Here is a 16,346-nt window from a genome sequence, read left to right as displayed (position 1 = left end):
TCTATAAATGTATAAAGTTAGTTATGAAATATCTACAAAGCATCTCTCAATCACTAAGGCTCAAGTTAGGTATGGTTAACAAGTTGTTTACTAAGGATGAAAAAACATTATCAAACTGCTTATATAACTCATTAAACAATAATAAACTATTAGCTACAGTGAGTATAAATAAGTAAAATACTATTTCTATGTACTCTATTATTAATGCATTAAAAATGTAGGAACAAGGATTTATAAATGATGAATTAACTATAAACAAATGCTTTACAAATCCTTTATACTGTGTAGTTTTTTAGTGTTAGAAACAATTCTTTAATAAATTATCCAATGTATCACGAAATCTGAATTTTGGTTATCAATCGGTTTGACTTAATTAGATTATTTTGGCATGATACATTTTGATTAAAAACTAATATACATACATACATACATACATATATATATATATATATATATATATATATATATATAGTAAGTAGAATGTTGAAGGTTCAATCCCCACAGCCACCAACATTGTGTCATTGAGCAAGGCACTTAACTCCAGGTGCACTGAAGTATCTTTGGATAAATGCATCTGACAAATGCATACATGTAAAAATGTAAATGTAAAGACATAAAAGTAACCCATTATGTCCAATTGAATGCATCTTTGCTGGAATTAGATAAAGGATTTGCATTTGGTTGATTTTTAAAACTGAAAATAAAAGAAACTGTATTTTAGGTAAGAAATTAATGCATGACACATTGAGTATTATTATAGTAATTATTGACAACTATTAGCTTTAATCAACACATTTCATATTAATTAACATATTGGTGCATTATGATTGCATTTATACACTCAAACTGATGGAAACAGAATCAGGTGAACAACACACTGTCTTGGCATTTTCAGATGTGAATCTTGTGAATTCTGCTCAGTGAAACTGAATGATGGGACTGCATTGTTCATTTTGCCCATGCATTTTAAATGCCTCTCTTAGATATGAAAGAGGCTGTTTGGCGATTCAGTGAGCTATCAAACTCTATCAGTGACTTAAAGACTGTGTTTCCTGGAGGGTTGTCCTTGAAAGCCATTGGGACTCATTAAAATGCCACTGCTGTGAAAGGTAATGAGAACAAGTTAACAAGACATTGGATGTGATCACAAAGTGATGTTCTGCAAGGGTGCCATTTCAGGGTCAGATTTCACATACTGTAACAGTATGATTTTATTGGTCCAAGGTTGCTCTTTCATAGCTTAGGAGACTTAATTGAGTTCTCAATTGCATGTGTTTCATTTTGAAGTATTTGAAGTATTAACTTTATCACGGATGTTTCACTTAAATTTCCTTACATTAGACACATATGGGATAATTGGTGGCATATAGTAAGGGTATAGAACTTTAAAATCAATTCTGATGGTGCAGCTTAGATCTTGTGAGAATCTAGTAGGCTTCCATTTTCTTCCTGCAAAATATAATTTCTTATTTCTTTCTTTTGATTTGGGGGTGAAATATGACCCAGACATGTTCTTGACTGGTTGCTTGAGATTAATCCAAATAAGTACCGCTGATAACTATTTAGAGAGTGCAGAAAGAGACTAAGAGAGAGAAAAGTGAATGTTCCCTTGACCCTTTCAACCAAAACAAGACTCGCTGACCCTTCTTTGATATCTCAACATATATTCCCCTTTTTTCTTCAGTCAAAGTGTGTATCACGACTGTCTGAAATAAAGTGTAGATAGCAGTTCCGGAAGGACTCTGATAGTGATGTTTATTCAAGGGCAAAATCAGCTTTTTATTGGTTAGTATGGAGCAGAGAAAGGTCATGGTGATAGTGAGTGATCTCCAAACACACAACCTCGCGCTGCCTTCGAACAGTCTGACTGGCTTTACTATCTACACATCAAGCTCACATTACAACTCTCTCTTTACCTCTCTCTCTTTCTCATAGTCAAAATATCAGTGTTCCCCTCTTAAACTAAAGGAAATGAGAGAGTATGAGTTGGAAATAGCATGAAGAAACACATTTTCAACTATGTATGCTACTGAAATCCTTCTTTAACTGTTAACTTCTAGTTAGCATATCGTTTAATCAATTCTGTTGTATGAAAAGAATGATAAGTTGACCCTACGTTGCCTTAGCTGTAACTAAAGTTTATTTGAATGTCCTAACAGGTGGTTAAAAATGCAATGCAACTAAACACAAATAAGACATTTGAGATGAAGCCATCAAGAGTGGCAAGACTCACCGTTAACCGTTTGCCAGCATCTACCTCGATCATTCCTCGTAGAAGGTTCTGGCAGTCCAGTGGGATGAAATGAGGCATGTGAAACACACCCAGCTTCACTTTTTCTAACAAGTTTCGTAAATTATCATCGTCAAATGGCAGAGCTCCCTGAGAGAAAGAAACAGGCAGATAAAGAAATATGTCAATGAGGAGAACTTGTTGAAAATACAGAATGAATTAGTTAAGAGTTCAGAGAACAAATTCAGAAATAATGAGAAATTAGAGGGGGTTAGCTGATATTTCAATTATTGACTTTGTTTTGCACATTTTTTCCTCAAGTGAGGGGTCTATCAGCGCTACTGACATGCTACAGATGAGGTTGATGAGGTTTCATTTTCAGAAGAAAAAATGCAAGAACAACAAAAGAACAAAACAAGGAGGATAAGCAAATAAATGCACTCCAAACACTTTAGATTTGAGAGAATTCTGTGTATTCAGCACAGAGTCATTCTGAACAAAAAAAAAAAAACAACCTGTCAGCAGCAGTTTTTATTTTGTCCTGAATGCCTTTCTACAGAAGGTTAAGATATACACTGATCAGCCACAACATATAAAACCACTGACAGGTGAAGTGAATAACATTGATTATCTCATTACAATGGCACCAGTCAAGGGGTGGGATATTTTAGGCAGCAAGTGAACAGTCAGTTCTTGAATTTCATGTGTTGGAAGCAGGAAAAATGGGCAAGCGTAAGGATCTGAGCGACTTTGACAAGGGCCAAATTGTGATGGCTAGACGACTGGGTCAGAGCATCTCCAAAATGGCAGGTCTTGTGGGGTGTTCCCAGTATGCAGTGGTTAGTACCTACCAAAAGTGGTCCAAGGAAGGACAACTGGTGAACCGGCGACAGTATCATGGGCACCCAAGGCTCACTGATGTGCGTGGGGAGCGAAGGCTAGCCCGTCTGGTCCGATCACACAGAAGAGCTACTGTTGCACAAATTGCTGAAAAATTTAATGCTGGTGATGATAGAAAGGTGTCAGAACACACAGTGCATAGCAGCTTGCTGCGTATCGGGCTGCGTAGCCGCAGACCGGTCAGAGTGCCCATGCTGACCCCTGTCCACTGCCGAAAGCACCTACAATGTGCATGTGAGTGTCAGAACTGGACCATGGAGCAATGGAAGAAGGTGGCCTGGTCTGATGAATCACGTTTTCTTTTAGATCATGTGGATGGCCAGGTGTGTATGTGTCGCTTACCTGCAGAAGTGATGGGAGCAGGATGCACTATGGGAAGAAGGCAGGCGGGAGGAGGCAGTGTGATTCTCTGGGCAATGTTCTGCTGGGAAACCTTGGGTCCTGGCATTTATGTGGATGTTACTTTGACACGTACCACCTACCTAAAGATTGTTGTAGACGAGATACACCCCTTCATGGCAACGGTATTCCCTGATGGCAGTGGCCTCTTTCAGCAGGATAATGCGGCCTGCCACACTGCTAAAATTGTTCAGGAATGGTTTGAGGAACATGACAAAGAGTTCAAGGTGTTGACTTGACCTCCAAATTCCCCAGATCTCAATCCGATTGAGCATCTATGGGATGTGCTGGACCAACAAGTCTGATCTATGGAGGCCCCACCTCACAACTTACAGGACTTAAAAGGATCTGCTGCTAAAGTCTTGGTGCCAGATATCACAGGACACCTTCAGAGGTCTTGTGGAGTCCATGCCTCGACGGGTCAGAGCTGTTTTGGTGGCACAAGGGGACCTACACGATGTTAGGCAGGTGGTTTTAATGTTGTGGCTTATTGGTGTATATTTCATAAAGGCAAGACCGAACGAACTTCAGCAGAACATCAAGTACAACAGAAGCAGACAGGAAGAAAAAGAGAAGAGAAATGATGAGAAGTAGAAGAGAGACGAGAAAAGAGATGAGAAGAGAAGAGAAGAGAATAAAAGAGAAGACTTCTCTACATGCAAGATGACGTTTAAGGATATTTTGTCCTGATTTTATTTTGTATTGGAATGGAAATAGATCTTCTGAACATCTGAAGCTGAGTTGGGCAGAGTGTGTCAGAGCACAGTGAATTATTTCTGCAGAAAGTACTCAGTGTTCATTTCTGGAATATCAAAAACAATCCAGTTTGGGTTTAAAATTGCAGGCCAGTGACTCCAGATAAACCGCTCACACTCAAAGGTCTTTTGCACTCTAAATTGAACAAGAGCATTTCAAATGAGCACAAACTCTGGAGGATATTGCCGTGGTTCAGACATGCAGGTAAAAAAACAAACAAACAAAAGAATCTGCTAATAATGCAGTGGAGAGGTGTGCTTCATTCCTGCTCAAAATTGGGTTCAGAAGACTTAGAATAAACCGCACGAGTCATATGGACTACTTTATGGCACTTTTATGGTGCTTTTTCTCTGTATTGAAGCTTGACAGCCCAGTCCCCATCCATGTTTTATGTGTATACTGTTTATACTGTATATACTGTAAGAGCAGCATGTACATTCTGTTTATTTATTTTGTGTGTGTGTGTGTGTGTGTGTGTGAAGAGAGAAATTCATACAGGTTTGGAACGACATGATGGTAAATTTTAATTTTGGGGTGAACTTTTCTTTTAAGGTAAAGTCCTGTGTGACTTTGCTATTAGTTATGACTCACCACTAACAGAGCAAACAGAATGACCCCACAGCTCCAAACATCTGCTTTCCTTCCATCATACTTCTCTCCCTATGAAAGAGAACAGAGAGAACGTCAAATCGCTATAACTCTACTCAATGCAGTTTTGAGATGAGCTGATCCATTCTGAATGGGCTTCTCATGAATGGTTGTGAATGTTCTTTTTGCTTACAAAATGGAAAAGAAAATACTCACTCTGATGACTTCAGGACACGCGTAATGAGGAGAACTGTGAAAAGAAAAGATCAACTTGAGTTAGCCTACCTTTAATAATCCCTGCGCAAAATCAGTCAAATCTCTCAAGACATGCAGCAGACTAAAGAAAAAAATCTTTGACTGAGAGGACTTTTTTTTACAGAGAATCACTATTGACACTGGGTTTAAAACACCACAAAATGTTCCTTACTACAGTATGTTCAGTTCTGCATCTGGATCATGACACCTGAAAATATTGCAAACAGTTGCAGTCGTGGGACAGTAGTTGGCCCACATGAGGCAGTTTACATGATTCAGGGCAGCTACAATGAGAGCTTTTGAGGAAGAACTTCTCACTGGATATGCCAGAGTTTGACAGAATAATGGCATCAGATCAAGGGCCAGTACCATGAAGCTCATTGAACAAACTCTGGATTTTTATGTTCATTTAAAAAATCAAAAGCTTAATATAATTTAATGCTATTACAAATTAACATAGGCTACTACTGAATAATTAAAAGTGAGCACTCAGAATACTGTATGCAATAACTATAATTAATAATATATAGTCGATGAAAGAAAATGGTTTGGCCATCATTCATTCCTTTCTACAGCCATCTCATGGAGTGATTAAGCTTTTATTATTTTAAAATTGATCACTATTGGCAGGTATATTAAACCATCTAACTAGCTGTTTTATAGATAGTTTAATACTATATTATGTTTATATTTTTTTGATATTTGATATAAAAAATGTATTGCTAGAGCAGGTAAATGTACGGTGCCTAGGAAGGGACATGTTCAGTTCACTTTGAAGTTTTGTCGTGGACACGTCACATTAACTTGTGGGAACATGAAAATATTTCTCGCGGCCACAACTATTTATGTTGTGGGAACGACATCCTTTTCTCTTTATACCATTTTCCAAACATTTTCTGTGCATCAAGCACATAATGTAATGTAAACATGTCTCAACGCCAGCGACTGCAGTATGTCTTTGTATGTCATTCCTAATTCAAAATAAAATGTTTTTTTCATTAATCATCTCCATTTTTGCTGTTTGTCCATGACGTGGTCATATAGGTCTTTTTTTAGCCCTTAACATCAACATAAAAAATTTGCCACGAGAAAGGATATAGTTACCCCGTCATTAAAAGTCATGGCCATGAGAACAGGATGTCGTTCCCTCAACATAATATCTCGTGGCCACAACAAATTATCATGTTCCAATGAGTATATATGACGGGGCCACAACAAAACTAAGTGAACCGAACCTGTCCTTTCCCTGGCACCGTATAAATGAAAAAAAAATTATGGTATATTCAAATAAAATGCAAGACTCCTTCTGCCGAAAATGTATATTTAGACTCTCACACTGTAAAATGTAATAAGTTGACTTTACTTCAAAATAAAAGTGAGGAAACAACTGCCTTAAAAAAATCAAGTAAATATACTTATTTGGCTCAAGTAAAGTGGACTATTCCTAGTTCAATTTACTTCAGACAAATAAGTACAGTTACTGCTAAATAAGTACTTTTACTTAGATTTTCTTAAGGCAATTGAATTATATGCTTTTTTAAGTAAGGTTAAATAATTAGATTTTACAGTTGAGGGAAGATTTTTCCTGTAAAGTGCACTTTAAGAGACACGGGGGAGTGACTTCATTTAGTCAGAGATGTCAAATTACTCAGCTGATTGGTTAAGTATCTGTTAGCGATTTGTTACCCAGAACAAAACCTGCTATGGATCAGGTTAGCCATGTAGCGTAAGTTACTATGGCGATGAACACCAGTAAAGGCCAACCAACTTTCATGGTACCAAAAACCCAGGATTGGCACAAACAAAACTAAAACTTACCTGGCTAGCCACTGAAACTGGCTTCATTGTACAGGCCCCAGAACTGTACAGTATAGTCTTTTGAGTTATGTGAGTGAAATAATCAGAACTTTGGGGCTGGTCACACACCAAAATGCATACATTGCACTGAAAAAAGCTAGAAGCAGGGTAATGAATATAAAACAATGCAGGCATCTCGAGACACGTTTGTGAAAGTTGAAATTATTTTTAACTTGACATGACGTCTAAAAAGAACAGAACAGAAGAGAGTACAAAAAAAGGCAAAATCAGACAAGAACAGACAAAATGATGAGAAGAAAAACAAAACAAAAACATTTTTAAAAGTTTGTTATTTTAAACTTGACATGACATGTAAAAAACAAGAAGAGACCAGACAAAAGAAACAAGATAAAACTAAACAAAATTAGAAGTTAAAAGGAAATGCTATAAGATGAGACAAATGAAAAAACAGAAGATGCTAAATCTAAGGAGAACAGACAAAACAAGATGCAAGATGTGAATCAAAACAAAACAAAAATGTTTTTAACCTGTTTTAACTCCCTGTTTTGAGCACAATCCTAGAAGGACATACTTAAAATACAATGGTTGTAGTTCATCCCCACATTGTATAACAGGCATAATTGTAGTCTCTTTTGAAAGGAGACACTTGGAAGTTTGTTGTTAAAAAGTCAGAATTAATAAAAGTCAAGAAAAAAATAGTTAGAAAAGTTCAAATTTATTGTAAAGTTATCAGCAATGTTTTTGTTTTCCATAAATATTTGTATAAAATAATATATGACACTGACCTTGTTGATGCATAGAAACACAATGGAGCTAAGCCACAAGTCTGATAATGTTCTATTTCAAATTTGAGGATGGTAACTTTAAAACTCTCAGTTATATGAATCATTTTCCAAGACCATGTCTTGTGATTCTGGATGCAGATCGCATTAGCGCCTAAATTCAGAATAGTAAACATTGTAAAATAAACATTATCTTGTGCATATCTTTTACTTCCAATCATAATTGTGTCATTATAGCAGTGTTTTAATAATCTCATGTGGATTCCAATCATATAATGAGGCAGAATGCAGATTTTTGGCAGGTGAAGATGATAGCAGGTGTACAGCTCTTCTGTAATTACAGCTACAGAACTGTCAATAAACATATACAAATACCAGAGACTGCATGGAATTAATAAACAAACCAAACAGTTTTGTAATCGGCTATTTATTTACAATGAGTCTCAGCAGTCAACTCATTAGTTTTATGCTTGATTGGTAATTTATCCTACTATGGGATGGGATGGGGAAGTCCCTGGGTGAATTCCAATTGAAAGTGATCATCGCTATGCCCTACTCACTACGAAGGACAGAGCTCTTGATGTGGGCACTGTGAAGGGAGCATGGCATTACAGTTTGAATGTAACCTTCACTAAAAGTCTTGTGAAAGGGCAATCTGTAAACAAATGTACTTTTTTAGTATTGTTTGAAACGACCCTTCGAATGTCGTCCCCTTCCCGAAGTGCCCTTCAAGGGTGCAAAAATGCCGTTTGGAAAACGCCCCTTGTAATGTGGGCACTGAGGTAAGCATGATGTCATAATTTCCTTTTTCTCTTGACCATATTTAGAATGAGAAATGAACTTGTGCACCTTCTAGCTTTGTGGAGGTTTGGAAATTACCATATGGGAGTACTACAGCAGTGTCAGCAGATCATATTGCACAATTTAGTGGAAAATTGACAAATAATAATTCGTTATAAGTAAATATGAGAATATATCACAATTTCCGTAAATATGCACACTTTTGGACTAAATGTTCTATAGACCTTATTCACGCTAGCGCCATCTTTGATTTTTAATGGAAATGACAATGAGGCTGTGAGGGATAAACTTACAGTCTCTTCAATGGTACGAATGGTATAAAGCTGTATAAAGCTCCTAGATCACATCTGATTTTACACAACTCATGTTGTCTGGAGTTCTTTAAAAACTGAATGTTCTTGGACAGATACTGTCTCAATGTTATGTCTGCGGAACAATCCAAAAACACTTTAAACTGCAGTGCAGCCCATTGAAGAGACTGTAAGTCTATCCCTCACAGCCCATTAAAAATCAAAGATGCCGCTAGCGTGAATAAGGTCTCTTGGATGTTGTTCACTGAAGCCTGCTAGGGACAACTCAAAGGGAGATCACATCATTGAATATAGGTAGGTGCGTCTTTATAACGGTTTCATTTTCATAACTCTCGCTTTGATATTTTATGTCGACATAAATTAAGAAATTACTTCATTTCTATTGTGAAAGAATGGCTAAATATGAAAGCTGAAATATTAGACCTTTCTTATGATATAGTATAGTTTATCACGATTAAATAAGAATTGAATGTTAAGAACATACAGTTAATGCAAACAATACCGATCAGATGATCACCGGCGATCCCTGCCAGTGTTAAAAGCTGGAGTTCTAGCATCTTCAAAATGTGAGACACTGTAAAATGACAGCAAGACTTCCAGTGTCAAAAAATAAATAAATAAAAACAAAGAAGGCAGCTCTCAGATCATTATAAAAGCTGTAGCAAAAACGAGACCACTATGAATGTTAGTAGACATTTGCTATTATCTGTGACCAGTCTTACTATATTTTCAGAATGATTAATATCACAGTCTAGGTAATTAGGGGACAAAATGGTGACAGTACTTCCTGTTTCAATGGCTGACATCCTGTCTTGGATAATCTTTTTTGACAAATCCCATTCTACAACTGTGATGCAGTGCATCGGTGCATAATACTCTTCACATCAACACAAGTTGGAACATGTTTACAGAGATAAACAGGCATGTTCAGAGTTAATCATATTATTAGGAGAGTTTCACCGTGAGCTGTCAACATTTTCCATGATCCCCCAAATATCTTTACAAGCCTATGCAAATATGAATATCCTGTTAGTGAGAGCTTCTCTTATCAAACTAATGTATTCAGCTTGAAGTACACCAACTGCATACAAAAATGCTAAAAACGTCAACCAGATAGCTGACATTCAGATTCAATGAGAGAAGATCTGGAGATGTAGAAGCGATATCTTCATGGACGACTCTGAAAGTACGAGTGAAATAGAGTACAACCAATTTGAATTGCTCTCTGGGACCAGAGCTAATTCAAACTTGATCTTAGATCGAGTCCACAATACTCAAAATATACAAACATTTCTTTCATATCAATATAGCATCTGAAGTCTGTTCTTAGATGTTTTGAATTTATAGGTTCTAACAATATGCTGGTGTGACATTTTCATAAGAAAATAAATTGTTCTTTACAATGCATCAAGCGGTTTCACCAGCTCTGAAGTTATAGCCTTCAACACATTAAAATGAAAGAATAAAGCTATTTTTAACTTAATCTTATGCAGAGTTGCCAAAGCTTGGGGTTTCTTCCAGACTACTAAAAAGAAAATATACAACGTGAACCTTTTATCTGTAATTAATTTTGCAAGGACAGTAGGTTTTTTTGACTGCTGAATTTATGGGTTCTATCAACTAGCTGCCAAGTTTTTGTAATAATAAAAAAAAAGTTCCTCAGTTTGCATCAACATTTAAACAGCTTTAACACTGTTGTACTTTGCCTTTTATAATTCTGAAGGAATAATGACCAACAATTTCCATTTTTGTCTCTGAAATAGATGCATTAACTGCAAGAAATTAAAACATATTAAGGCCTAAAATGTTTATTTTATTTATTTATTTTTTAATTTTTTTTTTTATGTTGTTAAAGGCATTGAATTAGGGATAAAAATACATCAATAATAAATTTTAACTGTCTTTGTGACCTGTCCAAACTAATTCAAAGTTAGTCTTTCATTGAGTTGTCAAAGCTCAAGGTACAGTATCTTCCAAAAAAAACAAAAAAAAAAAAAAACAACAATAAATAAATAAATACCACACAAAACATTCTTTCATAATTAATATTGGAAGGTGGGTCAGTTGAATGGTAAATTTATGCTGTTCTTGGAACCAAGCCACTACCTTCAGCATAACACCCTACACAGCCCTACTTACAACTACTTAGTTATCAGGTGTTAAATCGGAGCGATTAAAGCAAATCAGATGTAATAAGGTCATAAAATGTTTTCATCATTTATGTTAATAAGGAAGGCGAATTAGACCCAAAAATACACCCATTAAATGGTTGAGTATATTGAGGGAACTCCTGCAGTGCGGAGTACCAGAACATTTATCTACTGCAAACTGTTTGCTAGAGCTCATTTCCTCTCTTCTTTCTGCAAAACCTTTTAACCAATGACAGAAAGATGTTATTAGATGCCATTAGGTATCAGTAAGTCAAATGATCCATTGTTGATAAGGATAGAACAATATACACCATAACAACATTCAGAAGACTTTAATGAACAACTGAATCGACAATGACTGTATTATTTTGACTTGAGATTTAGATTTTTAGTTTTACATTTAAAGTATGGCTTTAATTCTGGAGTAATAAAAAAAAGCCCCAAAATGAAGAAAAAGTGCAAATGCTATATTATTATTTTACTTTACACTACATTTACTACAGTATATTTGTTTTAATATTTTATGCTAGTATATGCTAGTATATTATTATAATAGTTTGTCACTACATAAAATGCAAATAGTACTTTTTAGTATACTATTATAATAGTATAAAATTGCACTCAGTGTTGGGTAAGTAACTAAAAAAAGTAACCCACTACAAATTACTAATTACTTTACTTTAAATTTACTTTCTAAATCACCTCACAGACATTTTGTTTTTCTGTTCAATGAATTCGAAATAACGTACAGTATATACTTTCTCCTTGTTCATCGTCGCACACCCTTAAGCTGTGACAGAAATGCAAACAGACATACATTTGAACATATGAATGTATTCCAGAAAAAAATCATATTTTACACCCAATTTGTGTACTTAAAAGTAATGACCTTAAATTAAATTCAGTTACTGCAATCTGATTACAAGAATTTAAAATGTAATGTTACATTACTTTTTGAACTAAAAGTAATACAGTAATTACTAAATACACTAATCACATTGCTAATTACTTTGTTATCAGATTACACCCAACACTGATTATACTAATAATATAACATTACACCAATATAACATTACACTAGACTGACCCAACCTTACAGTTAAATACTAAATTTTGATACTCTTTTTCATTAAAATCATCCCTAATAATGTCACATGAAGCTACAAACAGAAAACAGAGTCACCTCACACTGAACATATACAGCATGACTCATGACTCATATGCATATTGACTCATATGCTCATACTGACTCCAATCAATATTGTCACTTGATCTTCAATGCCACTAATGAACTTAACAGATGTCAGATTTGTCAAAGTTCTATGATAAACACACAGCAGAACGCTTAAAAAAGTCATTATAAACATGAATGTTCAAGGACATGCAGCCAAAGACCAACACAAAGGTGCTTTTCAGCTCATTTTTAGTATGACGGAACAAATCCAGATTCATTCCGATAGCTGATGTTGAGTCATGATGCCGAGAGGCAGCGATGACTTCCTGCGTGACACAAAGTCCTGTACTTCCTGACCTGTGGTGATTGTGACGCATGCACACTTCCCTACAAGTACACAAAGGTTTGGATAAAGGTACTTTGGGTCCAGTTTGACCTCAGCAAAGCTGATATTATATAACATGAGGTGACCCTTCGTAAGGTGATTTTATTGCATTCATTCAATCGTAAAGGTCAGTAAGTAGAGAAAAATGTATCTGCTGATAAAAGACAAAAAGTTTATGACTATATGTAGGGGGTGATGTCAGTAACTGAAAAGAAGAAATAATTACATTAAGACAAAAATAAAGGCCGATACATGAGTCGGGCTCCTATCTCTTCACTTCAGGATCCTGTGAAACAAGAGAGCACTATGTTTTCAAGAGAGCTAACCACATTTAATATGTCAAAGGAGGCTTGTTTTAAAATTCAGTTGACGTTCATTGGTCACTCCCACATTGCCCAATTATATTTTGTTTAACTTTGTTTGCAAATTATTGAAAACAATTGCCAAATGATAAAAAAAAAAAAAAATAAAATAAATGCAATTTAAAAGTTGCATTTAAAAATGGATAATTAATGTATTATTTTATTGTTACATTTAACATTTTTCAACATTTTATTAAACAATTTTATATGTCTGTCTATTCATCAAATAGAAAAAGTATTTATTTACATTTAATTTATTTACATTTTAATTAATATAATTGCATTAAATGAATTAAACCATTTTAAATATGCATGTCTATTTATTAATTTGGAAGAAATGTTTTATTTGTTAATTTATTTGCATTTCGATTAGTATAATTTTATTAAATAAAACAATTAAAAATTTATAAAAAAATATTTATTTATATTATAATTTAACAGTTACATTTTAAATAATAACATTTTATTAAACAAAAGCTATTTTTTATTATGTCTATACATTTGGAAAAAATATTTATTTATAATACAATTTATTTTATGTACGGTATTCCTAGTCTTCCATAACTTTTGAGGCTAGAACATGTGGAGTCATTGATAATATGTTATGAACATTGTAATAGGGTAGAGTGATTCAAGGTAACACTACTCCTGAGTGAACATGTCTAGAGTCAAAGAATAACCCTGGCTAAGTGAGTCATGAAACAATGACCTCTCTCTCTCACATGACGTTTGTTCCCTTATATCTGTGTGTGATTGACAGAGCGCAGAAGGAAATAAACAATGATGCTGTACAATTAATTACTAACTCTGACAATTCAAAATTGATACAAAAAGATACAATCAAAAGACCCCCCCCCCCCACAATTATTTATACCATGATCAATGGAAATATGTAAATGTTTCATGCTGCAACTCCCATTAAAGAACACACATTCAAATATATTTAAAAGCTATACTGAAGGATATGTTTAGTCTAATCAAAGGTCAGTTAAGGGAAGAGCAAACACTTAAAACCGCAGTTAAAATAATTATAATAATAGAATAACTGAAAACGTGTGCTTGACCTGAAGTCAACGATGGTCCTGATCATTAGTTTTATACAGTAATGTTGCTCTTATTCACTCACCCACAGCTCGTCTCCAGCAGACTGTCTCCCACCTGCAGGGACGCCATACCAAAGTCTGCTATCCTGATGTTATTCTTCTCATCCAGCAACAGGTTCTCTGGCTTCAGGTCCCTGTGACTGTAGGGCAGAAAACAAAATTAACATGTTTTCTCAGCAGGACTAGCATTGTTAAGAGCTACCTTGTGTTGTTTAGCACTAACTTGTGTTGTTTAGCACTAAATTGCATTGTTTAGGGCTAACTTGCACTATTTAGAGCTATCCTGTGTTGTTTAAATCAACATGTGATATTTAGTGCTACCTTGCGTTCTTTAGTGCTAACTTGTGTTGTTTATAGCTAACTTGCATTATTTATAGCTAACTTGCATTATTTAGAGTGAACTTGCATTGTTTAGCACTAGCTTGTGTCATTTAACCTATAGCTAACACTGTTTAGAGCTAACTTTCGTTGTTTGGCACTAACTTGTGTTGTTTAGCGCTAAATTGCATTGGTTATGGCTTACTTTGTTTAGTGCTAACCTGTGTTGTTAAGAGCCAATCAGTGTTGTTTAGTGCTAACTTGCATCGTTTATAGCCAACTTACATTGTTTATAGCTAACTTACATTGTTTAGCGCTAACTCTGAGTTTAGCGCTAACTTTCGGAGTTTAGCGCTAACTTGTATTGTGTAGATCTAACTTGCATTGTTTAGAGCCAACTTGAGTGATTTAAACTAACTTGTTTTGTTTAGCGCGAACAATGCTAACTTGCGTTATTTAGTGCTGACTTGCGTTGTTTAGAGCAAACTCTCTTTGTTTAGTGCTATCGTGGTTGTTTAGCGCTGCTTGCATTGTTTAGAGTTAGCTTGCTTTGTTAAGATTTAGCTTGCTTTGTTTACAGCTGACTTGCATTTTTAAGAGCTAACTTGCATTGTTTAGTGCTAACTTGTATGATTTTGAGCTAACTTGCATTGTTTAGAGCCAAATTGTGCTGTTCAGTGCTAACTGACATTGTTTAGATAACTTGCTTTGTTTATACATAACGTTGTTAAGAGCTAACTTGTGCTGTTTAGTGCTAACTGCCATTGTTTAGAGATAACTTGCTTTGTTTATACATAACGTGCGTTGTTTAGCACTAACTTGCAGTGTTTAGCACAAAAATTTTTTAACACTCCTCAGCATTAAAAACCACAAAAGTTCTTGCATAAATATGTTAGCCACTGTAAATGAGTTTCCCTCAAAGAGCTCATAAACGTGCAAAGGAACGGACAGCAAAATTTTCACTGAATTACTTAGATTTTGGTTTCAGTTCAACAGTACTGCTCTGTAATAATTACATATGTAAAGTGTAACATTTTCTCTCAACGCTGTTCTGCGAAAGCATGTGAAGACTAAAAGTTTTAAAAAAAATTGCATCATAATCAAGGACATGTTGGATCACAGAATTATCAATTCATCTTTGAGCATGCAAATGAGAGTGTACATTTTTTTTTTCAGTTATCTGTGTCTCTTTATCTATTCTTCTCTCTAATAGCTGTCAGTCTACAAAACCCTTTGGGAGGAGCTGACAGATGCCTGCTGCGCCAGTGTCTGATGTTAAACACCCATCTGACCACAGGCGGACACGAACTAACTACTTTAAATAATTGTGCTGGGCCTCCTATCACAGCCAAATTAATTCAAAAGTTCCTGTTAATTGATTTGCTGTCCGACTTTTCATCATGTGATGCAAAACAAAACAGTTTCAAAGTCATTTCATATACAGTAAAAGAAACTAAACTATTGTGGGAACAGCCATACTGTGAATTTTTGCCCACTCAAGCTAAATTTGCTAATGAAAAGGCCCACATCTAAACTGTGTCTAGCACCATGACAGTCATAAGAAATGAGACATAAAATGAGCAAAAATACAAAAACACATCTACAGTATAAAACTAAACCTCATATGTCCCCACCATAAAATTGAGTATGTGAGATTTACACCTCAACGATATACAAGGGACAAATTGCAGAGGTGGGGTTTATTAGCTGTCACATAGGTAACATTCATAACAGCTCTTTGAAGTCACTTCCTGACATGTTAATGTGACCCAGAAGTCGTAATCTCTCCCTGACAGAAACTGTTTGTTGATATGATCAGAGGCTGGTCGTACATTTTCCTTTCGGCTGGTTATTAATGGAACAGCGGCGAGTTTAATTTCAACGCCCCTGGCCTACATGTTAATGGACAAAAGAAACGGGGAAAGAAACTGCAAGTTTGTGTGACTGTGGTAATAAACCATCTTGTGATGCTTTTGACATTATCAGGTTTCTATTGGTCTCTGAGGGCGCAGAG

General features: G+C 35.3%; 1 protein-coding gene across 4 annotated transcripts in view; it reads right to left on the bottom strand.

The window, feature by feature from the left end:
• The window catches only part of LOC127437078 (serine/threonine-protein kinase BRSK2-like), a 303,325-nt gene that overhangs the window by 48,221 nt on the left and 238,758 nt on the right, over positions 1 to 16,346 (bottom strand). For all 4 annotated transcript variants that reach the window (XM_051691722.1, XM_051691724.1, XM_051691723.1 and 1 more), the window contains exons 5-8: positions 14,038 to 14,154; positions 5,090 to 5,123; positions 4,877 to 4,945; positions 2,234 to 2,380 (exon numbers count right to left, since the gene is read on the bottom strand). In XM_051691722.1, the coding sequence (XP_051547682.1) occupies positions 2,234 to 2,380; positions 4,877 to 4,945; positions 5,090 to 5,123; positions 14,038 to 14,154 (367 nt within the window). The remainder of the gene's footprint in view (positions 1 to 2,233; positions 2,381 to 4,876; positions 4,946 to 5,089; positions 5,124 to 14,037; positions 14,155 to 16,346) is intronic.

Source organism: Myxocyprinus asiaticus, chromosome 48 (assembly GCF_019703515.2).
Source record: "Myxocyprinus asiaticus isolate MX2 ecotype Aquarium Trade chromosome 48, UBuf_Myxa_2, whole genome shotgun sequence".
Taxonomy (NCBI): Eukaryota; Metazoa; Chordata; class Actinopteri; order Cypriniformes; family Catostomidae; genus Myxocyprinus; species Myxocyprinus asiaticus.
The sequence above is the reverse complement of the archived record's forward strand: the minus strand, read 5'-3'. Positions and strand labels throughout refer to the sequence as shown.